The sequence below is a fragment of the Vulpes vulpes genome, unplaced genomic scaffold (genome assembly GCF_048418805.1).
Source record: "Vulpes vulpes isolate BD-2025 unplaced genomic scaffold, VulVul3 u000000740, whole genome shotgun sequence".
NCBI lineage: Eukaryota > Metazoa > Chordata > Mammalia > Carnivora > Canidae > Vulpes > Vulpes vulpes.
The window spans coordinates 20,476-43,521 of NW_027325795.1; the positions used below are offsets into that span (position 1 = coordinate 20,476).

The window sequence follows — 23,046 nt, forward strand, 5'->3', positions numbered from 1 at the left end:
CACTGACAGACTTTGACCAGGTTATCTAATGGTGCCTCCAAACCCTCAGAATCTGCAAACCGACCACAACCATGGCTTTGCACCTACCACTATCATAGCTTTAAGCTGACCATAATCATGCTTTAACTGACCAGAACTATGACTTGGAATTGACCAGCCTCCTATGTCCTTTTCCTACTAGTGACTATGGCAGGATCTGTACCACCACGGCTCAAGAGCTTCCCTGGGCTATGTAAGCATGGAGGTGACCTCATAATGGTAGACAGTGCTGAGATTTCCCTTTGCACAGGTCCTTTCTGACATACAGATGCATAGTAACCAATGACTCCATGCCTGAGTCATCATTTCAGTTTAGTTCACTAATTAGAATATGAGTTTTGGGACTCTAAGCTTGGATTCATATCCTGGCTCCTTAATTCAGAGTTCATGAACTTCATCACTGTGTCTCTGTTTCCCCACCTGAGGAGGAGGGAGTGTCAACAAAACATCACATATGTGTTTGATGAGCATTGAATGAACAAAGGTATGGATAGTGATCAGGAAGGTTAAGTAGAAGCTAAATATCCTGTCTGACATCTCACATTTCCCAAGTTCCAGAGCTGGATTGAACCCTGGGAATCTGACTTCCCAGACCATTGCCTTGTAACACAAACTGGCTTTGCCTAAATACAAGTATTTTACCTTAACACCATTTAGTATTCACAGAATTAGAGGCCTTGAGAAAAAAAAAAAAAGCTATTTGCTTCCTCCCCGAATATACTCTTGGGACTCTTGATCTATCCTGACTATCCTGCATGACGTTCCAATTCCTGAGTCATGATCAGCACATCAAATGTGATGCATAGTAGTGTGCAGGAAAGTAGAGTCACTAGTATCAACTCTTGTGTTTTAAAACGTGTGAGACAAGGTCACTGTGCATTAATTATTCCTCACACTAATATACGTGCCTCAAAACAGTGCCTGGTGACCTTGGCATGTCCTCGGATAAACCACAGCTTAGCTTTTGGACAGAGTTCTGGAGGGCAGTTTAGGAGAACTGAGTAAGACGTTATATGAAAACAACTCTAATGAAGTCTCTGTTTTCAAGCGACATTCCTAGGTGCAAATGCTTCCCATTCTCCACATCTGTAAAATTTACTTTCTCTACTCAAGTGTGTGCATCACCTATTTTTCTTTGAGAATGACTAATAAGTGTTTACATGGTTATCTCTCAGTCATTAGTTTATTAACCAATTATCCACGCAAGTAGAAAGACTGGCTATTTGTTGCATACCTGAGAATAATATTATATATTCACCATGCTTACACCTTAAGAGGGGAGGAATGGGATGAGGGATAGCATAAAATTGATCTCTCTATAAAGTGTAATTTTGGAAAATGCCCAAAGGGTAACAGGAAATGTGTGTTTGGGGCATAAATGGAATCAGAGACACTCATTCACAGGCTGACTTTTGGGCAACCATTCAGATGAAGGTAGCAACGTGCCCCTGCAAATACGGAACTCGATCCCCATTTTGGGAAAAAACGCAAGGAAGACATTGTAAAGCATTGATAAACAATGACAAGTATCCTCCATATCAACTGGATTCACACTTAATTTCTGAAATGAATACTTTGAATATGTAATTTTGGACACTAACAAAACCTGAAAATAGACGTGGCCATATTTCCCCCTGTGAGGTCCTTCGTGATGACAAATGAGGGCTGCAGGATATAATAGGGAGTAAGACATTTTTTCAAAACGGAGGCACAATATTCAAGGCAGTTAGATTGGCAGAATAACGAAAAACAGAAATGGAGCAATAGAACAAACGAAAACGCGTACATATAACTCTGCATGACAATTTGGGGAGAGGAAACTCTAAACAATGAGAAATATAGTCAGAGAAAGAGTTAACCATCCAGTTGGTAGCAAAGAGCATTCAGATCTTTAGGAACATACCATCGCAGTGTAAAGAATTGAGATTGCCCATTGTCACAACGCCAGGTAGAGAGCTGATCACCTCCTCACTCCTCACTCACTCAGCTCAAAGAGTGATAGGTGGGAAGAAAGGCAGAGGTGTTTCCCGTCACCAGGGCAACGTGTATCCTCATAGTGCTTTCAAAGTGAATGCAGCTGCACAGCAACCAACTTCTGCTCTGTAGACAGGGGTGCATCTGGGGAGACAAGGGTGGTATTTGAGAGGAGACACTTTGTATCACAAAGTGTTAGATAAGTAGAGTTTGTATCATAAACTCTATTTTAAGCTGCCTGAGGACCCTCGCACTGTTTTCCAGAGTGGCTGCTCCAGTTTCCTTCCCATCAGCAGGGCCGGAAGGTTCCCCTTTCTCCCTTTCTCCACATCCTTGCTAACGTTAGTTGTTAAATTTAGCCATTCTCACCAGTGTAACGTGGTACCTCATTGTGCTTTTGAATTGTATTTTCCTGTTCACAGGTGTTGTGGAGCATTCTTTCCCGTGCCTTTTGGCCACGTGTAGGTCCTCTTTCGAGAAATGTCTGCCCCTTTGCTCTGTCCATTTCTCAAGTAATATTAAAATATGTCATTAGGGGCGCCTGGGTGGCTCAGCGGTTTGGTGCCTGCCTTTGGCCCAGGGCCTGATCTTGGAGACCCGGAATCGAGTCCCACGTTGGGCTCCCTGCATGGAGCCCGCTTCTCCCTCTGCCTGTGTCTCTTCCTCTCTCTCTGTCTCTCATGAATAAATAAATAAATAAAATCTTTTTAATAAAATACATCATTAAAATATAAAAGTTAAAATAAATAAATAAATAAATAAATAAATAAATAAATAAATAAATAAATAAAATATAAAAGTTAAAAAAGAAAAGATTCCAAAAAGAAGACTTGATAAAACAAGAAACTAGGTGAGATGAGAATAAAGGAAAAAATAGAGGATGACTGTATCTTGAAAGAAAACCGAATCATACAAGGAAAACCTTGAGTTGCTGTGCTATGTTCCCCAGTGCTGGAGGTTCCACTTCTGTTTGGTCAGGAAATGTGCTGGTCACCTGTCCTTCCAGCTGATCCTCCCAGGAAGGGCCTGCTGCACAGATTCTCAGGTGTGTGTGCCTGGGTGGTGTTGCACCGACCTTGTCAGGGGGCCAGGCTGTTTGCTCTGTGAGGGTTTTGTTCCCTGAAACCTTTCATGTCTTTTTGGGGGGGTGAGAGGCAAAAAGACCACACCCCGATCTCCAGCCCCAGAGATGAGCGATGTGGTGATTGACCAATCTGCAGACTCCGATGGTGCCTGCCTACTCCATTTCTCCCCTAGGGGACCTGGGGGGACGTGGAAATGTGCAATGTTTAGGTTTCCTCAGGCAGTCTTTGCCGCTCTTGCCCTCCCCCCCTCTTCCTGGAGGAACGGGAGGTGTGTCCCTTTCTGTGGTTGCTGGCCCCCCACAAGGAGAACGTTCAACCGGGCCAATGCTGACCCACTCTGCCTCTCCCAGAGGAAGGTGCAGGCTGTGTTCCAGGCCCTTGTATGGACCCAACGTGGACGGGGGTCACCTGGCCCGGCGGGAGATCGTGGTTGATGGCACCACAAACTGAACATTCTCGCAGGCTTGCTCATCTGAAGCCATTTCCCTGAACCAGTACTTGGGAACTCTGCTGGCTCAGGCACCTGGATGCTTTCTGGCCTCCAGGAATATTGAGACCCGGCCACCCTGCACTGACCTGTGGTTCTGCACCCTTTCACCAATGAGTCCCTTTCAGGCAGGGACATCTCTAGAGGAGCACACTTTGAAGGGCCCAGATTTGAACTTTCACTTTCCTAAAGTTGGCTTACACGTGCTCCCTCCCCCACCCCACCCATTATCCTCTGATATATCCCTTTCCGTTTTACTTCTCCACACTCCACTTCATTTTTTCACTTTTCTATTTGTAGACTCAGCCATTCTTGCTTACAACTCGGCTTGATTTCATTGGTGTTCAGGATGGCTTGATAGTTATGTAGCTAATTTTGGGGGACCAGCTGACATGAGGACCTCTACTCTGCTATCTTCCATCCATCTGAAATTTGTTGTTTTTTTTTTTTGTAACGGGCCTAATCCAAACTGATTCAGGAGGTTAGTCCATGAAACCTGTCATTCCCCAAAATTCAAGTTTGTTTTTCAAAAAAGTCAGCTTTATTTAGGATCACGCAAACTACTTGAAGCACCACACACACAGGATTCCTTCAGAAGAATCTGTGGAAGGTATAGTCCCCCCACACACCAACTTTACTGTCCTAGCTCCATGAGCTTGACCTAAGCAGTAAGAGAGGTTTCTATTTACAGCCACTCACATCTTAGGGGGAGGAACTTCCTCACAAGGTTGGGGCTGCTCCTATCTGTGGTGGGAACCAGGCCCCAGTGACAAGCAGAGGAGGCAGAGGAGAGGCATTCCCCAGCCCCAGGACCTACAAAACTCCAGAATAAAGAAGTTGCCTAAACACAAACCATCACCAGGCTGTGTTTATGGATTTTAATAAGTACCTGACCTTAACAAGCCCTCCTACATCAAGGCTTGCAGGGAGATTAGAAAAAAAGGAACAGGTTCTTAGGCGGTTCCATGGGGGAGAACACAATCAGGAACGTTTTAGTTCTGCTCTGTCCTCTGACTTGGGTGTGGACCAGAAAGTCAAAGAATGAATTCCCCATCCAGCAACTGATGCCCTCTGTGCCATGTTCTCTCTCTTAATTCACAGATCATAACTGTGATATTCCTTTCAGAGACTGAAATGTAGAGTTTACAAAATCTGCACTTTACAATTTATATACCCAGAGTCTTTAGGGTACACAGATCTTAAGGAGGACTCAATCTGTGGGACTTCATGATCCATCAGTGCTTGAAGCTGACCATCCCCAACTCCATCCCGATACACAATGATAGCTTGTGGTAGAAACTGATTATGTTTACACCAGAGCTTCAGGGCAGCTGGAAGGAAACCAGAAACATGGGTGAATAAGCCGTAACTCAGAACCAACTGGCCACTGCTATTTGTAACAGCTTCTAGGTTCATGTTCTTTCAATCCTGTAGCCTCCAGGACACATTCACTGCCTTTTGGTCTTCACGTGAGCTCAGCATTTCTCAACAGCACCACTACAGAAATTCTGAGCCAGATAATTCTTTGTGGGGGCAGAATGGGTGTTGCTGTCTTCTGTAGCATGCCTGGTCTCTACCCGCTAGTTGGAGGCCAGTAGCACCTCCATCCCAGCTGTTACAATGGAGCGCATCTCTAGGCATTGCCAGACGTCTCCGGGGGGACAGTGTGTTCACTTGCAGACAACTACCCAGATGGAGTCAGGCACACCAATCTTGATGGGACACTAACCTTCCAAGCAGGTTTTAAGCCCGTTCACAAGCTCCTGCCCCGATTCCTGGAAAATGCACTGAGAGAACCACCTTGTTTGGAGAAAAATAAGCTGTCAGTTTGAGATAGGAGTCTTAAAAATTCCCTTATTTTTCATCCTGAGTTAATCTAGGACCTCTGGTGGCGGGGAGGGGGGAGTCACTATGAGTAGCTGAAGATCCAATCAGGAATCCATTCTTTGATGCCTCTGCAGAGATCGAAGCATTGGTCTCTTCCAGTACCCTAGGCATTTATTAAAATTGTGAATGCACACAAATAGGAATATGGAAGCATTCACTAACATTGGTACAAATTACACGCACTTTCAATGTGCAGGACTACTGCCGTCTCATGGTGGACACCCAAAATAAATAGCCAGTGTTCCTGGAGATTCCTGCTTCCAAGCTGAGGTCTTAAAAAAATGGTTCATCCATAATCATGCTTTATGGGAACCACCTGCTTTGGAGCAGTAATTTTTACTTGACCACTTCCCAACAGATCAAGCAATACTGGTCTCAAGTTTCTATCCCCTGTTTTTTTAATTGCTTCAAACTATTGCAATGACCTGACATGATATAATACATTTGTCTGCTTTTTTTCCCCAGAATTTACAGTCTACAAGATGAAATCATGGTATGTTCAAATGCTGAGAACAGAGCAGTGGAAATGTTGTGCCAAAAAGCAAGGGTTCGCCCTTTCATGAAGATGGCGCCGAAGGTGAAGAAGGAAGCCCCTGCCCCTCCCAAAGCTGAAGCCAAAGAAAAGGCTTTGAAAGCTAAGAAAGTGGTGAAAGGCGAGCAGTCACAAAAAAAAAAAAAAAAAAGATCTGCACGTCACCTACATTCCGATGACCCAAGACCCCGTGTCTCCAAAGGCAGCCCAAATATCCTCGAAAGAGAGCCCCCAGGAGAAACAAGCTTGATCACTATGCCATCAAGTTCCCCTTAACTACTGAGTCAGCCATGAAGAAAATAGAAGACAACAATACACTTGTGCTCATTGTGGATGTCAAGGCCAATAAGCACCAGATAAAACAGGCTGTAAAGAAGCTCTATGACACTGATGTGGCGAAGGTCAACACCTTGATCAGGTCTGATGGAGAGAAGAAAGCATATGTTCGACTGGCTCCTGATTATGAGCTTTGGATGTTGCCAACAAAATTGGGATCATCTAAACTGAGTCCAGCCAACTATAAATCTAAATATAAATTTTTTCACCATAAAAAAAAGCAAGGGTTCAAAATTATTTATGAACTGAATGAAATCATTTGGGAAATATAAAAATTAATGAAAGGGAATAAAGGGAAAGGAGAGAAAATGAGTGAAAATCTCAGTGAGGGTGACAAAACATGAGAGACACCTAACTCTGGGAAACGAGGGGTAGTGGAAAGGGAGGTGGGTAGGGGTTGGGGTGACTGGGTGATGGGCACTGAGGGGACACTTGGCGGGATGAGCACTGGGTGTTCTATGTTGGCAAATTGAACTCCAATTTAAAAGAATTAAAAATTTAAAAATGAACCGAATGAGAGCTTAATTTCTTTCCATGATTGAAACATTATTTTCCACATGCCCTCCCACCATAAAAGCAAACCAATATTATATTAAACTAGAACTGGAACTAGACTGGAATAATTGATGCCATTCATGAAAATAAAAATGGACCCCCTTAAAGAATACTCTGTAATTATACCAAGGGGGCTAGTAAATCCTCAGGAAGCATAACAGTGATTGGTGATGGTCATACACATGCTAATGCTCAAGAAACTAAACTGAAGAATGTGCAAACTCCTTTGAAGGTAGGTTCTACTCTAAGCACAGAAAACAAAAGTATCCCTGGAGCAAGGGAGAAACATGAGATATGGAAGCATATGTTCTTCGGCAGATCCATTACATATAGATCTGTGAAGAGCAGATCCTGTACCTATAGGCTTCTGATTGTATTCCTAGGTCTGTCTTCCCCATGTGGGGCCTGAGTCCTTCCCCGTGTGTTAATGGGGAGACTCACTGATCATCAGAGCCCCCAGTGAGCAGAAATCTAACGCTTGGAATCTGTGACTATTGTATCGCCCCTGTGATTATGTCCTATGTCACAGTTGGCTTTAGGGAAGATTTTCCAGATGGACCTTATCTAATTTCATAACCCCCTGAAAAAGCAAGATAGCAGAAGGGGGAAGAGAGATTTGAAGGAGAACAAGGACTGTGTGCTCTGGGGGAGCAGGGCATTCGAGAAGGAATATGGATGAAGTCCCAGGAGCTGAAACAGGCCTGTAGCTGGCAGCCAGCAAGGAAAGGGGGACCTCTGTCCTTCATCTACCAAAAACAAAAACAAAACAAAAAAAAGATTCTACCACAAGGATGTGCACTTGCAATAGGACCTCAAGCCTCCAGAGGAGAATGTGGCTTGGCCAACATGGCCAACCTGATGGCTGCCTGACAGACCTTCGCGCAGACACAGGAGTGTCCTCTTAAGCTGCCATGTTTGTCGTCATCTGTTAAGCAGCAACAGAAAAATGATATAGACCCTTCCACATCAAATGTATTTGGAGCATAACTTTGCCAGAAGAGGAAGAGAATACCCTGCCCATGGCCCTCGTCAACAAACATTAGTTAGGCCCACCTCTCCTGTTTGGTCTACAGCTAGTTGCCATCTACACAATGTCTGCCTACGCCCACTCACTGCGTCAATTCCTGATTGATGCTGGACACGAAGCCTGCAATTGACTTCCGCCGATTTACAATATCATGGAAACAGTCGATACCAATGAACATCGCATTCTGTAACTGAAATTTTTTAAAAAAGGTAAGACATTGAGTTAGAACACAATAGAAGCACAATTAAGCAACTGCGTTTAAGATGGTTGAGTCTTAAATTCCACTGAACACAAGTGAAATAAAGAGAAGGCAATGAAATCCAACGTACTCCTGTCTCCACCTTCCAGAGGGCTCCTCCCATCTTGCAGTTCATCTGCTGGGCAATCTTTGTCGCAATGGTCATCAGCGTCTGGGGTTTGTCTAAGGTCCGTGCCACGACACACTGGCTTGGGGTCGGACACTTGACACACAGGTATTGTTTTATGCCATCATACAGGTCTTTCTTTTCACTGGACAGCACGCAAAGGACCTTGAAAGAAAGCAACAAGACTACCGAGGACATGAAACCACAGTAATGGGAGAAGTGGATGTCACGTCAAGCAAACTACCTAGGTGGAGGAACAGAGTCTGTTCATTCAATCCACAGCTGGCCCAGGAGGGTAAAGGGTCTGGAATCCCATTCCATTCAATAATGGCGAAGGTGAGCATATGGAAGAGGAAAGAGCCTAGGAGCCAGGCATGGGCAATATGCATGAATCACTTGCACTTGCAAAGTCTTTACGTCCTGGCTATTCTGTTTCTAGGAGTTTATCATGAAGTTGACACAGAGGGTTAACAAGCACAGACTGAAACGTACCATCATCAGGAACGTCACCCCTTACATGATGGGTGCTATGTGAGAGCACTTGCCAAGCATTGTACTTGACTCAGTTAATTCTTCAATAACCTACTGAGATCAAGACTAGTATCCCCATTTTACCCCTAAGCAAATAAGCTCAGGAGTTATGGAAACTGTCTGATGTACAGGCAGCAGGGCAAGATTTCTAACACGTGCTCAGACCTCCAACAGGACATGGGGTCATAAGAAAGAGCAATTACTGTTTGGTTGCTTTCTAACTATAATGGAAGATCCTCAATGTATTATTTCTAACATGATGCTTCTAGGAAGATTTTTTGGGGATAATCCTCAATCAGACTAGGGAAATTCCTTTCTCATTTTAAAAATTTCTTTTCACATGAATGAATGTGGAATTCTATCAAATGCATTTTGTACTTTTTTTTTTTTTTTTACATTTAATCTGCAATTATTTTTCCTATAATTCACCACACTTTCTTTTTCTGAAGATTGCATTTCAGGCTTACTGTCACCCTAGGCCCATGGTATTCTACTTTTTTTTTATGATTTTTAATTTACTTATCTGATAGAGAATGAGAGTTATCACAGGAGGAGAGAAAGAGAAAGAGGCACTGAGCAGGGAGCCTGATATTCTAATATCATTGCTACTTTCAAGTTATTCTTTGGTTTTTGAATGTATATGATTTAATGATTTCTAATTGTAATAGACTGCAGTCAATGTGTGTGTTTGAAAGGACACCAATCCATTATTGGCTTAGGATTTCTCCATGCCTGTTGGGATCACTTAAAGATGAAGGCTAAACTAACTTATAGATATGCTTTTCTTAAAGCACCTAATCTTTTGGGTACAGATTACACACACACACACCTCCATTTATTTATATATACACATATATAAATATACGTATTTATGTATATTTCAATAGCTCAATACGTCAGGCTTTTAAGTACAATTGCAAAATCTAGATTCTAATTTTTTCTGTGATGATTTCTGAGTATTCAGAGAGTGGTCAGCTAATGCATCCTACAATTTCAGCTTCTGGAATAGCATAGGCCAGTCTCCTCCTAAGAAGAGCTGTTCAAACTGATGAAAACACAGGGACTGTGCCTGTTTGGGGCTCAGGCAGTCTAACAAGGTCATAAAGAGTTATTAGGTTAAGACAGGAAAGAAGTAGGGACCCAGAGAGATGATCTCAGCAATTGAGGCCACTTTCTCCCAAAGTGTTTGCCCACTCTCCAGTGAACATGGCTGAAAGGTCAGAGACCATGAACAGGCTGACAGCCTCAGAGACAGGAAAGGACAGAAATTGAAGACAAGTCCCTGCCAAAGAAAGGGCACTTGAGATTAATTTTGAGTGGTAGACACTCAAGATCTAACAGATGAGATTTATAACACTACAAGGTAAGACAGGAAGCTGCTGTCAATGGGACACCTGAGTGGCTCAGCGGTTTAGCACCTGCCTTTGGCCCAGGGCATGATCCTGGAGTCCTACATCGGGCTCCCTGCATGGAGCCTGCTTCTGTCTCTCCTGTCTCTTTCATGAATAAATAAAATCTTTGTAAAAAAAAAAAAAAAAAGGGTGGGGGCAGCCCCGGTGGTGTAACGGTTTAGCACCGCCTGCAGCCCAGGGTGTGATCCTGGAGACCCTGGATCGAGTCCCACGTCGTGCTCTCTGCATGGAGCCTGCTTCTCCCTCTGCCTGTGTCTCTGCCTCTCTCTATCTGCATCTGTATGAATAAATAAATAAAATCTGAAAAAAAAAAAAAGGAAGTGCTATCAAATAGAAACTTACCATCTGTGTTTTGGAGGAAACATGATTTTCTAAGACGGTTGTATAGGACTGGACTGTATCACTTACTTCAAGCCTAGAAAATAAGTATATATCATCTGTATTCAAAAGTTAAGTATGTAACAAACGTTTTATGCAGCCAATGGAGCACCACATAAAAACAAGGTACAATGTTAAAAAAAAAAAAAAAACTACTTTTAACTAATGGTCATGAAAGATTTACTTATTTGAGCGAGAGCTAAACCGCTGAGCCACTCAGGTGTCCCATTGACAGAGTAAAATCATTAAATCATATACGTTCAAAAACCAAAGAATAACTTGAAAGTAGCAATGATATTAGAATATCAGGCTCCCTGCTCAGTGCCTCTTTCTCTTTCTCTCCTCCTGTGATAGCTCTCATTCTCTATCAGATAAGTAAATTAAAAATCATAAAAAAAAAAAGTAGAATACCATGGGCCTAGGGTGACAGTAAGCCTGAAATGCAATCTTCAGAAAAAGAAACAGTTAGTGTGGTGAATTATAGGAAAAATAATTGCAGATTAAATGTAAAAAAAAAAAAGTACAAAATGCATTTGATAGAATTCCACATTCATTCATGTGAAAAGAAATTTTTAAAATGAGAAAGGAATTTCCCTAGTCTGATTGAGGATTATCCCCAAAAAATCTTCCTAGAAGCATCATCATGTTAGAAATAATACTTTGAGGATCTTCCATTATAGTTAGAAAGCAACCAAACAGTAATTGCTCTTTCTTATGACCCCATGTCCTGTTGGAGGTCTGAGCACGTGTTAGAAATCTTGCCCTGCTGCCTGTACATCAGACAGTTTCCATAACTCCTGAGCTTATTTGCGTAGGGGTAAAATGCACACATAAGGGGAGGGGCAGAGAGTGAATCTTAAGCATACTCTCCACTGAGCACCCAGCTGGATCTGAGCCAAAACCAAGAGTCAGATGCTTAACTGACTGAGCCACCCAAGTACCCTGATAAGTTTGTTCTTAAAACAAAAATAAGTTCAATGTTTGGCTTCCTCAGCATGTATCCCAATAGCCACAAACTATATATCCCCAAAGCCTATTTTACAGTTAATTGGAATAGATTAGGCTTTTTTGTTTACAAACCTCCAGGGTTTTAATACAGTGACCAATTCCTATAATTTAATATAATCTGACTCCACTTTACCTCCGATTTGAAGATCGGTTGTTATAGATCTTAATTTCAGCTCTACTTACATTTTTCCCTCTCTCATAGCTATGCCCATGGTGGGTGTGACTTTCCGTAGACTCTGTACTAAGGATGAGGCGGCTCCATAATTTCTCGTAGGATAGAGTATTAGCCAATGATCTAGTGACTTCACATTGAGTAAGGGTCCACTTCTGGTCTCTCTCGACCAATCTGCAAACTGTGGATGGGAGTCAAACTGGAAGACATAGTATAAGACTTCAATTTTTAAAGAAATACCGACAAAGAGCCTTTCTATTGCAAATTCTTGCTACTTCCTACTGAAACGTTACAATTTTAAACTTTGGTCATAACTGAATTACATACTCTTCCCTTAAGATAGTGGTAAGTAATACTGGGATTCTATCATGGGTTACTCTGGATTGTTTGGATTCTAGCTATTTGACTCTTAAGGATATACTTGGCAGATTGTTTTGCCACGAGAGATGTCCACAACTCCAAACATGGTAAACTATAGAGTTTACTATATGCCAAGGATGTTACATGCTTTCTAACTGAACACCTGCTCGCTCTCCCCTAGAGAAAGGACAAACAGCCCAAGAAGAGAGAGCAGTGAGTTACTGACCTGACTTAGGTCCTCTGCATTATTATTCATTTGGCCCCAAATGACTGCAAGAGTAACTAGAACATGACCATTTTGAAGCTGTCTTACCGCTCTTCTTCCTTGAAAAATTCTTACTTCTTTCAAGATCCTTCCCGAGAAGGACACGAAGTTGGTATCAAATTTCAAATCCCAGAGTTGAAGTTCCCGTTGTACCTCCCTATTTCTGAAAGTTAAAATATTTCCACAGAATAGAACCAAAGGAAATAAGCAAAAATGATGATCCATTTGCAAAATTCTCCTTTAATCTAAGATGCCTTGTTGTTTGTCTTCTGTATTGACATGTTGCAGAGAGAGGGTTTCTAGTACTCTGAAATCATGTCCTCTCTCACATTTGTGCTTAGGGTCTTTCTATTTTGTTCTTCCCCTCCAGACCTCCTCTAACTTTGCATCAATGGAACAAATAGAGTTGTTCCCACAAGAGGTCGTTTTCTTCCAACCTGTTGTTTTTTAGTTGGAGAATCTGAGATATCAAGAGTTCTGCACGGGTCTCATCTTCAGGACACACACACAAAGACACAGAGAGAAGAATAGGACTTACGTTTGTATAGTATTCATCAGTTTCCGTAATTCGTGCTGCCTTCTTTCTGGATCCAACCTCATATGAAGAGCCAAGTCTCTCATCACCCTGTAGTCTTTTCGCATTTTATCTGATAGACCTTTAAAAAGTTAAGAAGATATAGCTAAACAAGCAAGAATAAATATGTATGTGAAGAAGCCTTGATGATTTTATCTGGAAGAGGAAGAGCCAATGGAGAGAACACAGCTCTGGGTCATTATGGAGTACTGTGAGAAGCCTGTACTTCTACATCATAACATCTGGGGCTTGAAAGGGGTGGTCTTCTATGAGGACTGCATAAATCTGAAGTACCTGTCAGGTAGCATAGCTCAGGAACCAGCATTATAGGCTTATGGGGTGTGTCCTGTTGGCTCTTTTTCCATTTGCCTTTGCTGATCAACAGTGGCTGAGTTAGGTCAGTAACCTCTGTATTATACTGCTGCTCAAAAGAGGTGAGAAAGAACACTGGTGTGACTGTCAGCAAAGCCTAGTCAAGTCACCTAAATAGGTACAAAAAAGTCTGGATCACCAACAGAGGCCCAGGGGTGTGCTAGGAAGACTATTTCCCCAAGTTTAAGAACACGTTAAAGATACTCTTAATAGTCTCTTAATTTAGATGTCCCAGGGATGACCTCTTTTTTCCTTGTAAGCACACATGGCCCAGGAGAACAAGACTCTCATAAACATTGTGTTGGGGTCACTGTACCAGCCTTCTTTGACTTGCTATAGGTAAATGCAGGACCAAGCCTTGAATTACATATTTCTCACTATAGTACTGCCTTAAAAAATTAAGGATGTAATTAAGAACTTTGAAGAGGATTCCCACATTAATGGGGGACGACAAACCTGGTCACTCCTTGCAGCTGCAATACTACAGCTATTCCAAACATGCCTCCTGCATCATCGAAACTTTTCCGCCAGGAAAAGGCATTTGCCAAGACATCTATCCAGAAGCTCCTATCCCTAGGCTGCAATTCCTGTACAATAAAGTGCCTTTCCTCTCCCACATAAAGTGATGGTCTGTCATAGATCCTTCCATGCTGACCAGTGAGATCCTCATCAGTCACCAGTTAGCCACATGAATTCTGGTGGGATTGGTTAAGTATCTTGAGAATGTCAAAGGAGTTCCAGAGACAAGAAGACTTCAAATCCAGTGTTCATGGTGCTTTACCTCTGGAGCTGAACTACTACTTTTAATTCTCTGTAGTTATTTGAAAGGCAGCTGGGATTCACCTCCGTTCCCCTGCTTCTAGAGTCTTAAGGCAGGAGCTTGTGCAAGTATATGTATATACATGTGTGCGGAATCATGGCATCATTTTAGGGCCTCAATCACCACTCCCACCACTGAGACTAGCACAGCCTTTGTACAAGCTGTTCTGTCGAGAACTTTGAGAAACACACTATTAATTCTCATGGCTGTCCTGTGATATCCCAGACGGATCTCCTACAACACCAACTTCTGCATCTCCACAGGAATTTCCTTGTCCCACTTTGCATTACTATGAAAGCTTTTCTGCAAGCCAGGATTGTGCTTTCCTTTTAAGGGCTCATCTATGGATTTCAGGATTTTTCTAGATCTCATGACAACACAACTAGATTGCCATCTGTTATTATACTGAGTTCCCACCAGGACATCCCAAGACTACTCAAGTCATTTCAAAGGTCACCTAAACCAATGACTTTTGAAGTAAAATCTGGAGAATGAGCAAGCAAATATCAGCCTGATATCCCTGTCTGCAACTCCATCATAGGCTATGTCAACCCAACAATCCCCAAGCCAGCTCCTCACACAGAATCTCCCATTGCAATAAGTGATGCCAGCCTCCACTCACTTCCTCAGATAAAGCCAGAGACTCCTCTTACCATTACTCACTACATTTGAGCCATCAAAAGTCCTCTTGTCTGCCCCATCCATTCCCTTTCTAATCCAGGTTACCATTATCACTGATCTAAATGGACTTAAGCACCTCCCTACTGGTGTCCCTGCCTCCCTTTTTACCCGCATATTCCCTGTACCCATACATTCCCTGTACATTAGACCCACATCTGTAAAATAAAGTGCCCCATTTCATCTATCTGTATAGTCTCACTTAACGGTAAAATCCAATGTGTGTAGGTGGATAGAACTTTATACAGTGTGGCTCCCACGTCCTCCTCTGACGTCATATCCTGCAACCCTGTACACGTCCCACCCACAACTGGGTTTATTTCTTGACAGGACACTCTAGCCTTGTTTGGGATCTGGATACATCATGCCCATCCTGAAAGTGGTGTAAGAGACAATTCTTCTCACCAATCTGCACACAGCTTGCTCCTTTCTGACAGTCACATGCCAGCTACTCAGAGCTTTCTATGACCAGCAGTCTAAGCCACCAGACATTCTCCATAACACCTCTTGATTATCTGCATAGATTTCCCCCAATACATGCTTTCTTCTTGTCTGCCATCTCTCTTCCTGCTACAAGGATGCAAGTTCCTTAAGAACAGAGAACTCAGTAGTCTTACCAATGTATACCCAAGTTGTATAATGAGCACTCATTACATGCTTTCAGGTTAAACAAGTAAGTACTAAGCGTGGAGCACAAGTGGGGATGATGCCATAATAGCACCATACCCTTGAATGGCTGTGTACTCTCAGTGCTTCCAAGTAGCTAGGTTTTGGATTCCTAATAAAATTTAGAGAAAAAAAAAACCCAGCTTATGCTTTTCTAAGTTCTTTCCGTTTGCTATAAATATCTCTAACTCCTTGAATTCTCTCTTAACTGCCAAAGCTAGAGAACCAACCTCACCACCTAGTGCATCTTTGTTCATGAAGTTTACTTGTTTCTTTGTGAATAAAGATTGAGGAATCCGGGATCCCTGGGTGGCGCAGCGGTTTGGCGCCTGCCTTTGGCCCAGGGCGCGATCCTGGAGACCCGGGATCGAATCCCACATCGGGCTCCCGGTGCATGGAGCCTGCTTCTCCCTCTGCCTATGTCTCTGCCTCTCTCTCTCTCTCTGACTATCATAAATAAATTAAAAAAAAATAAAAATAAAAAAATAAAAAAAAAAGATTGAGGAATCCATGAGTTATGAGATTTAGCACACAAGTGACATAATTTCTGATAGTAATTTTTCACTTTTTCATTTTGAACCAAGTCCTAGAGAGCTGAAACTTCTACATAGGTGAAGTCCTCATATCTGAAATTTTGCCATATTTTATTTTCAACCCACCAATCCATCAACATGTTTAAAACTATCATAGCCATGTCCAAGACTCATTAAAGAGGTCTTATTGGAGCCATTCTAATTATGTAACATATATACAAGGTACCCAAATACATGGACAAATTCATGTAAGTTATAATACCCTCCAAGAGAAACCCTGTAATATATAGATTTTGACTTATGATCTAACATGTGACTATCAGTTATACATAGGAGACATATTTGATTAAATAAGAAAAAATATTTAGACATACTGAAATAAAAGATTGCATACCTCCCTGTAGTAGTCTACAAAGGTGATTTCAGCACCACCTGATTTCTTAAATTTGGTTCTGGGATTATCCTCCCCATTAATAGCATCCACCCTATAGGTTTTGTTGTTATACCTGTGGAATATTCACAATATATGGTATTATTCCTAATGTATTCATAGCATGGGATCAGGCAAGAATTAATAGGCTTTAAATCCTACAGGTAATTGCAGGATATATCAGCTTTATTATATTCAATATATTCACCGAGTTGTACACTCTTCAACACAACCCAAACACCACAACCACGAGCAGTCACTCCTCATGTCCACTCAACTTCCCCAGTCCTTAGATAACTGCTAGTTTAAAGTCCATCCTATACGTTTGCCTACCTGACCTGTTGCATAGGAATTGAGTCATACGATATGTGACCCTTCCTGACTGCCTTCTCCCACTCAGCATAATGTCTTTCGAGATTCATTCCTGCTATAGCATATACTTGTACTTAATTCCTACTTATTGCCAAATAAAAACATAGCATATCTATAATGGGATATATGTTTCAGCGGATGAACATTCAAGTTGTTTACACTCTTAAGCTATTATGAATAATGCTGTCAGGTCTACAAAATTGGTACATTGGCCATAAGTTTTCATTTTTCTTGGGTACATAACCAGGAATAGAACTGCTGGATCACATGGCCACACTATATTTAGCATGTTGAGGAAGTGCCATACTGTTTTCCAAGGAGATCATACCATTTCACATTTATACCAGCAACGTTTGAGGGTTGGTTCAGATTTTTCACATCCTTGCCAACATTTAGTATCTGCTTTTTTTTTTTTTTTTTTTTAAATTTTTTATTTATTATTTATGATAGTCACACAGAGAGAGAGAGGCAGAGACATAGGCAGAGGGAGAAACAGGCTCCATGCAGCGGGAGCCCGACGTGGGATTCGATCCCGGGTCTCCAGGATCGCGCCCTGGGCCAAAGGCAGGCGCCAAACCTCTGCGCCACCCAGGGATCCCTAGTATCTGCTTTCTTAATTTTAGCCATCCTAGTGGGTACGAAGTGCTATTTCACTGTGGTTTTACTCTGCATTTCCCTCATGGCTAATAACATTGAGTATATTTTCATGTGATTATGGATCATTTTTATATTTTGTTCAGAGAAATGTTGATTCAGATCCTTTACCCATTTTTTAAAAGTTATCTTTTGACTTGTACCTGTTCTTTACTTAAATAGATGCAAGTTAGGAGATTGAGAGAAAACAATTGCAAATCACCTTTCTATCCATTGTTTTTCACTTTTGACTTTGAAGAACAAACGTGTTTAATTTGATGAAGTACAATTTATACTTTTCTTTTGTCATCCCTTCTCTGTTGGTGTCCTATAAGGGTTTTGCTCACCTAAAGAAGATTTACTCCTATAGTTTCTTCAAAGACTTTTAAACTTTTAACACTTACATTGAGGTCTATTTTGAGTTTATCTTGGAGTGAAATTGGAGTTAATTTTGTATATTGTGTCAGGAAGGGCCAGGTGGATACCCAGTGGTCACAGCAATATTTGCTGAAAGAGTATTCCTTCTCTAAACTGTCTTGACACTCTTGTTGAAAAAAAGAAACTGACTATAAACTGACTTTGGGACTCAATTCTATTCCATCAATCTTTTCATCTGTCCTTTTGCCACTGTCTTGATTACTAGCTTTATATGTTTTGAAATTAGGGAGCAAAAGTCCTCAACTTTACTCTTAAGATGATGTTGCTAAACAACTTTCAATCCACACTCAAAGTGTCTGGTTTAAAGGGAGAGGAAAAAACTAACTTCAAGTGGAAATTTGCCCATAGGTTCTATCTAATTAAGCCCTGATTTTTTTTTAACTAGTTAGACACAAAGCAAAAGAAATTTGGAAGGAATATATTCTGTTATGTGCAGGACAGGGTTCCACAAGATGACTGGATCAGCATTAGGAATTAAGAACAGCGAAGTCTACAAATGACACGTATCCCTCTCTCATGCAATAGACCTAGATGAGAAAAGCATGGACTGACTTGGCCATTGCCATGCCAGGTCAGCTTCTGAACTTTAACTACTGAGTGGTTTGAGAACTATGGGAACATCTTCTCGGGGTGGGGGTGGTGATCAAAGTAATGGGATAGGTTTGTTGTTTTTTTTTTTTTTTAAGCAGACTTACAGTGTAAAAACAATTGACCCAATTAATTCTTTAGAAACTTGCTCAACATCTTCCTTTCTGGTTTGTGGATCACGAAGACCTGTTATTAAATCATAAGCTGTTTGCATTCGGAGCAGTTTATGGTTCACATCAGCACAGAGGGTAATGCTGGTTTCATACTCAAAAATAGAAGTAACGTATCCAGGCCAGATGACCAGCCTGCAAATAGAACACGTTAGATGGGATTATCAAACTCCAAGCTCTGAGTATAGAGCAAGTGTCACAGGGCCCTAAAAAGGCACTTGAGAGTCAAGCCGTTTCATCTCTTATTTTTAATAAGAAATGGTCTTTTGAAGGACCTTTCCAATAGAGATTTACCTGCTGTGCTAGTTATACCTAATTTTTGTTAAACCATTTTATCATCAACCACAGGCTTACACATATATACCTACATATGTATGCATGTGAGAATCTATGGGATTTAGATGTATACATTACAAACATTACATGAAACTATTTTATACCAACTTGTGATCGAAGAACTCAGTGGCCTCTTGCTTGTTATAATAGTTGCGACCAACTTGCTTCAAATTCATCTGCTTCAAAATTCTAAAAATTGAAGAATAAGTTTTGTTGAAATAGTATGAATATTAAGCATTTGGTAATACACATGAGGATACATTAGGGGGAAAAATCTGCCAGCAACTTTGTATTACACATAATAAACAGATGTACCTGGTACAAGTAAATTATATTGTGAGGTAGATATTAAGGTCCATTTATCCTCTGTTTTCCCCTCCTTTCCCTTATATACAACAAACTGTCATGGAAAGACCATTAGGATATCCTCCATTCCCAGAAATGAACCAAAACATCTTTTGCAGATGACGTGCCTCCAATTTGGGATATTTGTCCACCACTGTTACTACAAAATAAAAAACCAGTGCATTTGCTCTAGGGAGAAATATGCATAGGCATGCATACTCGATGTATGCTCCTCCTTCCAGGCAGGTCCAGGCACAGGATATGGGGGTAGGCAGGGAGAATACTGAGGATAGGCCACAGAACTTAAGCATGTCTAGGTGAGGGTCAAGTCCCATTTCATCCCCAAGATCCGTTGCCCTCTCAGGATGAGGAGGTGTCAAGAACATGAAATTCTAGGAGCAAATGTCTATGTTCAATGCCACTGACACATGAACACAGTCATATCTCAAGGAAACTAAAGCTTATAAACACACCTTCTAAAGAGAATGTTGTAATAGCGTAAGCAGTCTGGTGAGTTGGGTGAGAGTTCGCTGATGAATTCAATGGTCAGCTTCACAACCTGGTTTTTCAGTAGGCTGACCAATTCCGTTTTCTGAGATAAAGAAAAAACAAGAGGGTCTAGCAGTCCTTCCGAAGACAATAAGCTCATTATTGAACCACAAATCAATAGGTCACCTGGGTATAAAACACACCAGTGTGACACATGCAGGGACAATACAAGACTTATAAGGCTAAAGTGAGGAGTCAGAATTAAACATTTACAACTACTTTTTTTTAACTTAAATGAGCTCCTGTAGATTATCCATTTGGTAAATAGATGTTTATTGAAAAAATATTAAGTCCTTCTAATGTTTTTGCTGAAAGATAAAAACTATTCAATACTTCATCAGCACTTGACCCATATTTGCCTTTGAAAATGTAAAAACATGTATATATTTTGCTCTCAGATTCATTTTAAGCACTGACATAAAAAAAAGCACTGACATGAGGCAGGAGGGAACATCAGTGATAAGCACACATGGCACGTGGGTGTTACAAATCCCATGGGCAAGAGATCTTCAGGTCTCCTCAAATCGTTGTACAAAAATGGTATTTGCTTTAAAACAGTGAAGATGTGAGAGGAAGAGAACAAAGGTCAAGAAAATGTCTAGGGTGACTGGGTGGTTCAATTTGTTAAGCATCTGCCTTTGGCTCAGGTAGTGATCCCAGGTCCTGGGATTGAGCCCCGAGTTGTGCTCCCTGCTCAGTGGGGAGACTGCTTCTCCCTGTTCCTCCGCCCTCTTGCTCATTCTCTCTTGCTCTATCAAGTAAATAAAATTTAAAAAGAAAACATCCAATAACAGTACTTAACCGGCAACAGTAGCTTGTGAGGTAATAATAAAGAGCTCCCATCAAATATATGGCACTCTCCAATAAATGCTTTATGCTGCAAAAGCAATTCTGAACGAACTTTTCCATCCTCGATGTCTGGCATGTAGTCAATGTTGTACTTATATGTGACCTGCTGGGGGCGGGACGTCACTCGGAAATGGTTTGTGAATAGCTTTACAGGTCTACCCAGCGTGCCTGCAAAAATGAATTCACGTGTCAATAATGAAACAAGCAGACTGACTGTACCTAAATAATGTGGACATCCCAATACTGAAAGCCAAAGTTAGGCCAAACAAGGATATTAACCACCAAACACATAAACATTTACATACAGCTGATGTCCAGAGTATGTATCATCCATTTAGAGGAGTCCTCACTCAAGCAGACATTTAGAGAGTTAAAATAGAAGATTAAAATATTTAACAAGAGATCAGAAGAAAGATCTCTAACACAAGGCTTCCAACAGGGGGAGTGGGTGGGGAGCCAGAATAATGTAAATGTTGTAATTATGCTTAGGTTTCTTTTATCTAAAGTCTCAGTGCATTCAAAGAGCTGGGTCATTCTGTCTTAGTGGCTATAAAAGGAAGAGAAAAATGGAGAGTCCATCTAGGACTCTCTAATAGTCTCTGTTTCTGCAAAATCAGGTGCCATTACAACAACGTAAGCAGATTGGGAGGTTACCTCCACTCACAGTGATGGGATGAAGTTTTACACACACTCTTAAACACAAACATGCACAGGTTTCACGTGAACAATTCCCTCAGGCTGGGTCGTTAATGGCCAGCATACCTGTCGTGGACTCTCTAACATGTTCCAAGTACTGTCGGGTATCCACCACATGGTCTCGAAAAATGCCCCCAAAATGCTTTCTCTCCTTCAGTGAGGTTGCCCGCAGTCTAGTCGCCAGCTGGAGTTCCTCTACATGGAAACGGATGTGAAAGCCATGAGTCTTATACAATAAAAAAAGGGAGGAAACATAAAACCACAAAGGACAATATTAAACACCAGCTATTAAGTAAAACTAAGTTGAGGTCGCTGGAGTTAGGAAAGTTAGGACTGTCCAACAATCCAAAGGGTATTTCAGTCATTGGTCACCAGAAAGGGGGAATGGGACCTGGAAACCCCTCTGAACAAGAGCCCACCCCACATCAGTGGCCGGCCTGGCCAGCCCCACATCCATCCCCATGGAATCTGCTTTTGCGCCAGACACTTGTCCGGAGTGCAAGCAGAAACTTTGTCCTTAGCCAGCAGCTTTATAGGCCAATCACTTGGCACCTCACTGCCCTCTCAGGAGCACTGGAAAATGCTGACTGAATAAGCAGTTTATAAAAAAAAAAAGTGCATGAAATTGCCTTTGATACAAAATAACTGAGATGTTCTTTTTAACAGCTACTGGAAAAGGCTCTATTTTTTAATTACATTGAAATATGCGTACAGACTTTACGAGGCACCATTTGGAGGACAAGACAAAGCAGTCTTTCAAATACCCTGAAAGAGGGGATTTATGAAGATGGAGGAGTAGGGTCCTCACCTCACCAGGTCCCCAACTTCCCGACAGAACTTCCAAACCATCCTGAACACCTACGAATGTGACCTGAGATTTAAAGAGAGAACAGCCGGAACTCTACAGAGAGAAAAGTTTTGGCTTCTAACAAGACAAGACAGGAAGGGGGAAAGGGAAAGGGAGAAAGGGAAAGGGGAAAAGGGAGAAAGGGGGAAAGGGGGAAAAGGGGAAAGGGGGAAAGGGGGAAAGGGGGAAAAGGAGAAAGGGGGAAAAGGGGAAAGGAGGAAAGGGGGAAAAGGAAAGGGAAAGGGAAAGGGAAAAGGAAAGGGAAAGGGAAAGGGAAAGGGAAAGGGAAAGGGAAAAGGAAAGGGAAAGGGAAAGGAAGGAAGAAGCCTGGGGCAGGTGGGGGGGTGGGGAGCTGCAGGCCAGAGGAGATGGCTCCAGCCTGGCGGGAAAGCCTGGGCGCCCCTAGAGCCCAGCCCCGGAGAGGAGGGGTGTCGGGCTGAACCCCAGGAGGGGCGGCGGAGCCCCCAGGTTCCTGGGGTCACTAGCAGACGAGGCACGCCCGGGGCAGAGCGCCCCAGGCCCGCGGGCCCAGCTCGGGACAGCGCTGGAGCCGCAGGCGGCGGGGCCTCAGGGAGAAGCAGGGGGGCAGGCGGGGGCTCCGGGCGGGCGGGGCGCTGCACCTGCTGCCTTCGGGCGCCCGCCGCGGCCCCGGGAGCGCGGTGCAGGCAGCACAGGCCCCGGAGCCCAGGGCCCGGGGGACACGGCCGAGGTCCTGCCTCCCCCCGGGGCGGGTGGAG

General features: G+C 42.4%; 1 protein-coding gene across 1 annotated transcript in view; it reads right to left on the reverse strand.

Moving 5' to 3' along the window:
* LOC140597423 (piwi-like protein 1) overlaps window positions 1–21,736 on the reverse strand; it is a gene marked incomplete at its 5' end in the record, with an annotated part of 30,085 nt that extends 8,349 nt beyond the window's left edge. Inside the window, 16 exons of the mRNA XM_072745691.1 lie at window positions 1,943–2,157; window positions 4,760–4,916; window positions 5,315–5,385; window positions 8,009–8,112; window positions 8,252–8,452; window positions 10,573–10,678; window positions 11,800–11,987; window positions 12,462–12,576; window positions 12,952–13,069; window positions 13,282–13,408; window positions 16,451–16,562; window positions 18,625–18,822; window positions 19,132–19,212; window positions 19,842–19,960; window positions 20,720–20,934; window positions 21,529–21,736. Of these exons, the coding sequence (XP_072601792.1) occupies window positions 2,091–2,157; window positions 4,760–4,916; window positions 5,315–5,385; window positions 8,009–8,112; window positions 8,252–8,452; window positions 10,573–10,678; window positions 11,800–11,987; window positions 12,462–12,576; window positions 12,952–13,069; window positions 13,282–13,408; window positions 16,451–16,562; window positions 18,625–18,822; window positions 19,132–19,212; window positions 19,842–19,960; window positions 20,720–20,934; window positions 21,529–21,736 (2,187 nt within the window). The remainder of the gene's footprint in view (window positions 1–1,942; window positions 2,158–4,759; window positions 4,917–5,314; window positions 5,386–8,008; window positions 8,113–8,251; window positions 8,453–10,572; window positions 10,679–11,799; window positions 11,988–12,461; window positions 12,577–12,951; window positions 13,070–13,281; window positions 13,409–16,450; window positions 16,563–18,624; window positions 18,823–19,131; window positions 19,213–19,841; window positions 19,961–20,719; window positions 20,935–21,528) is intronic.
* Window positions 21,737–23,046: the final 1,310 nt, after the last annotated feature.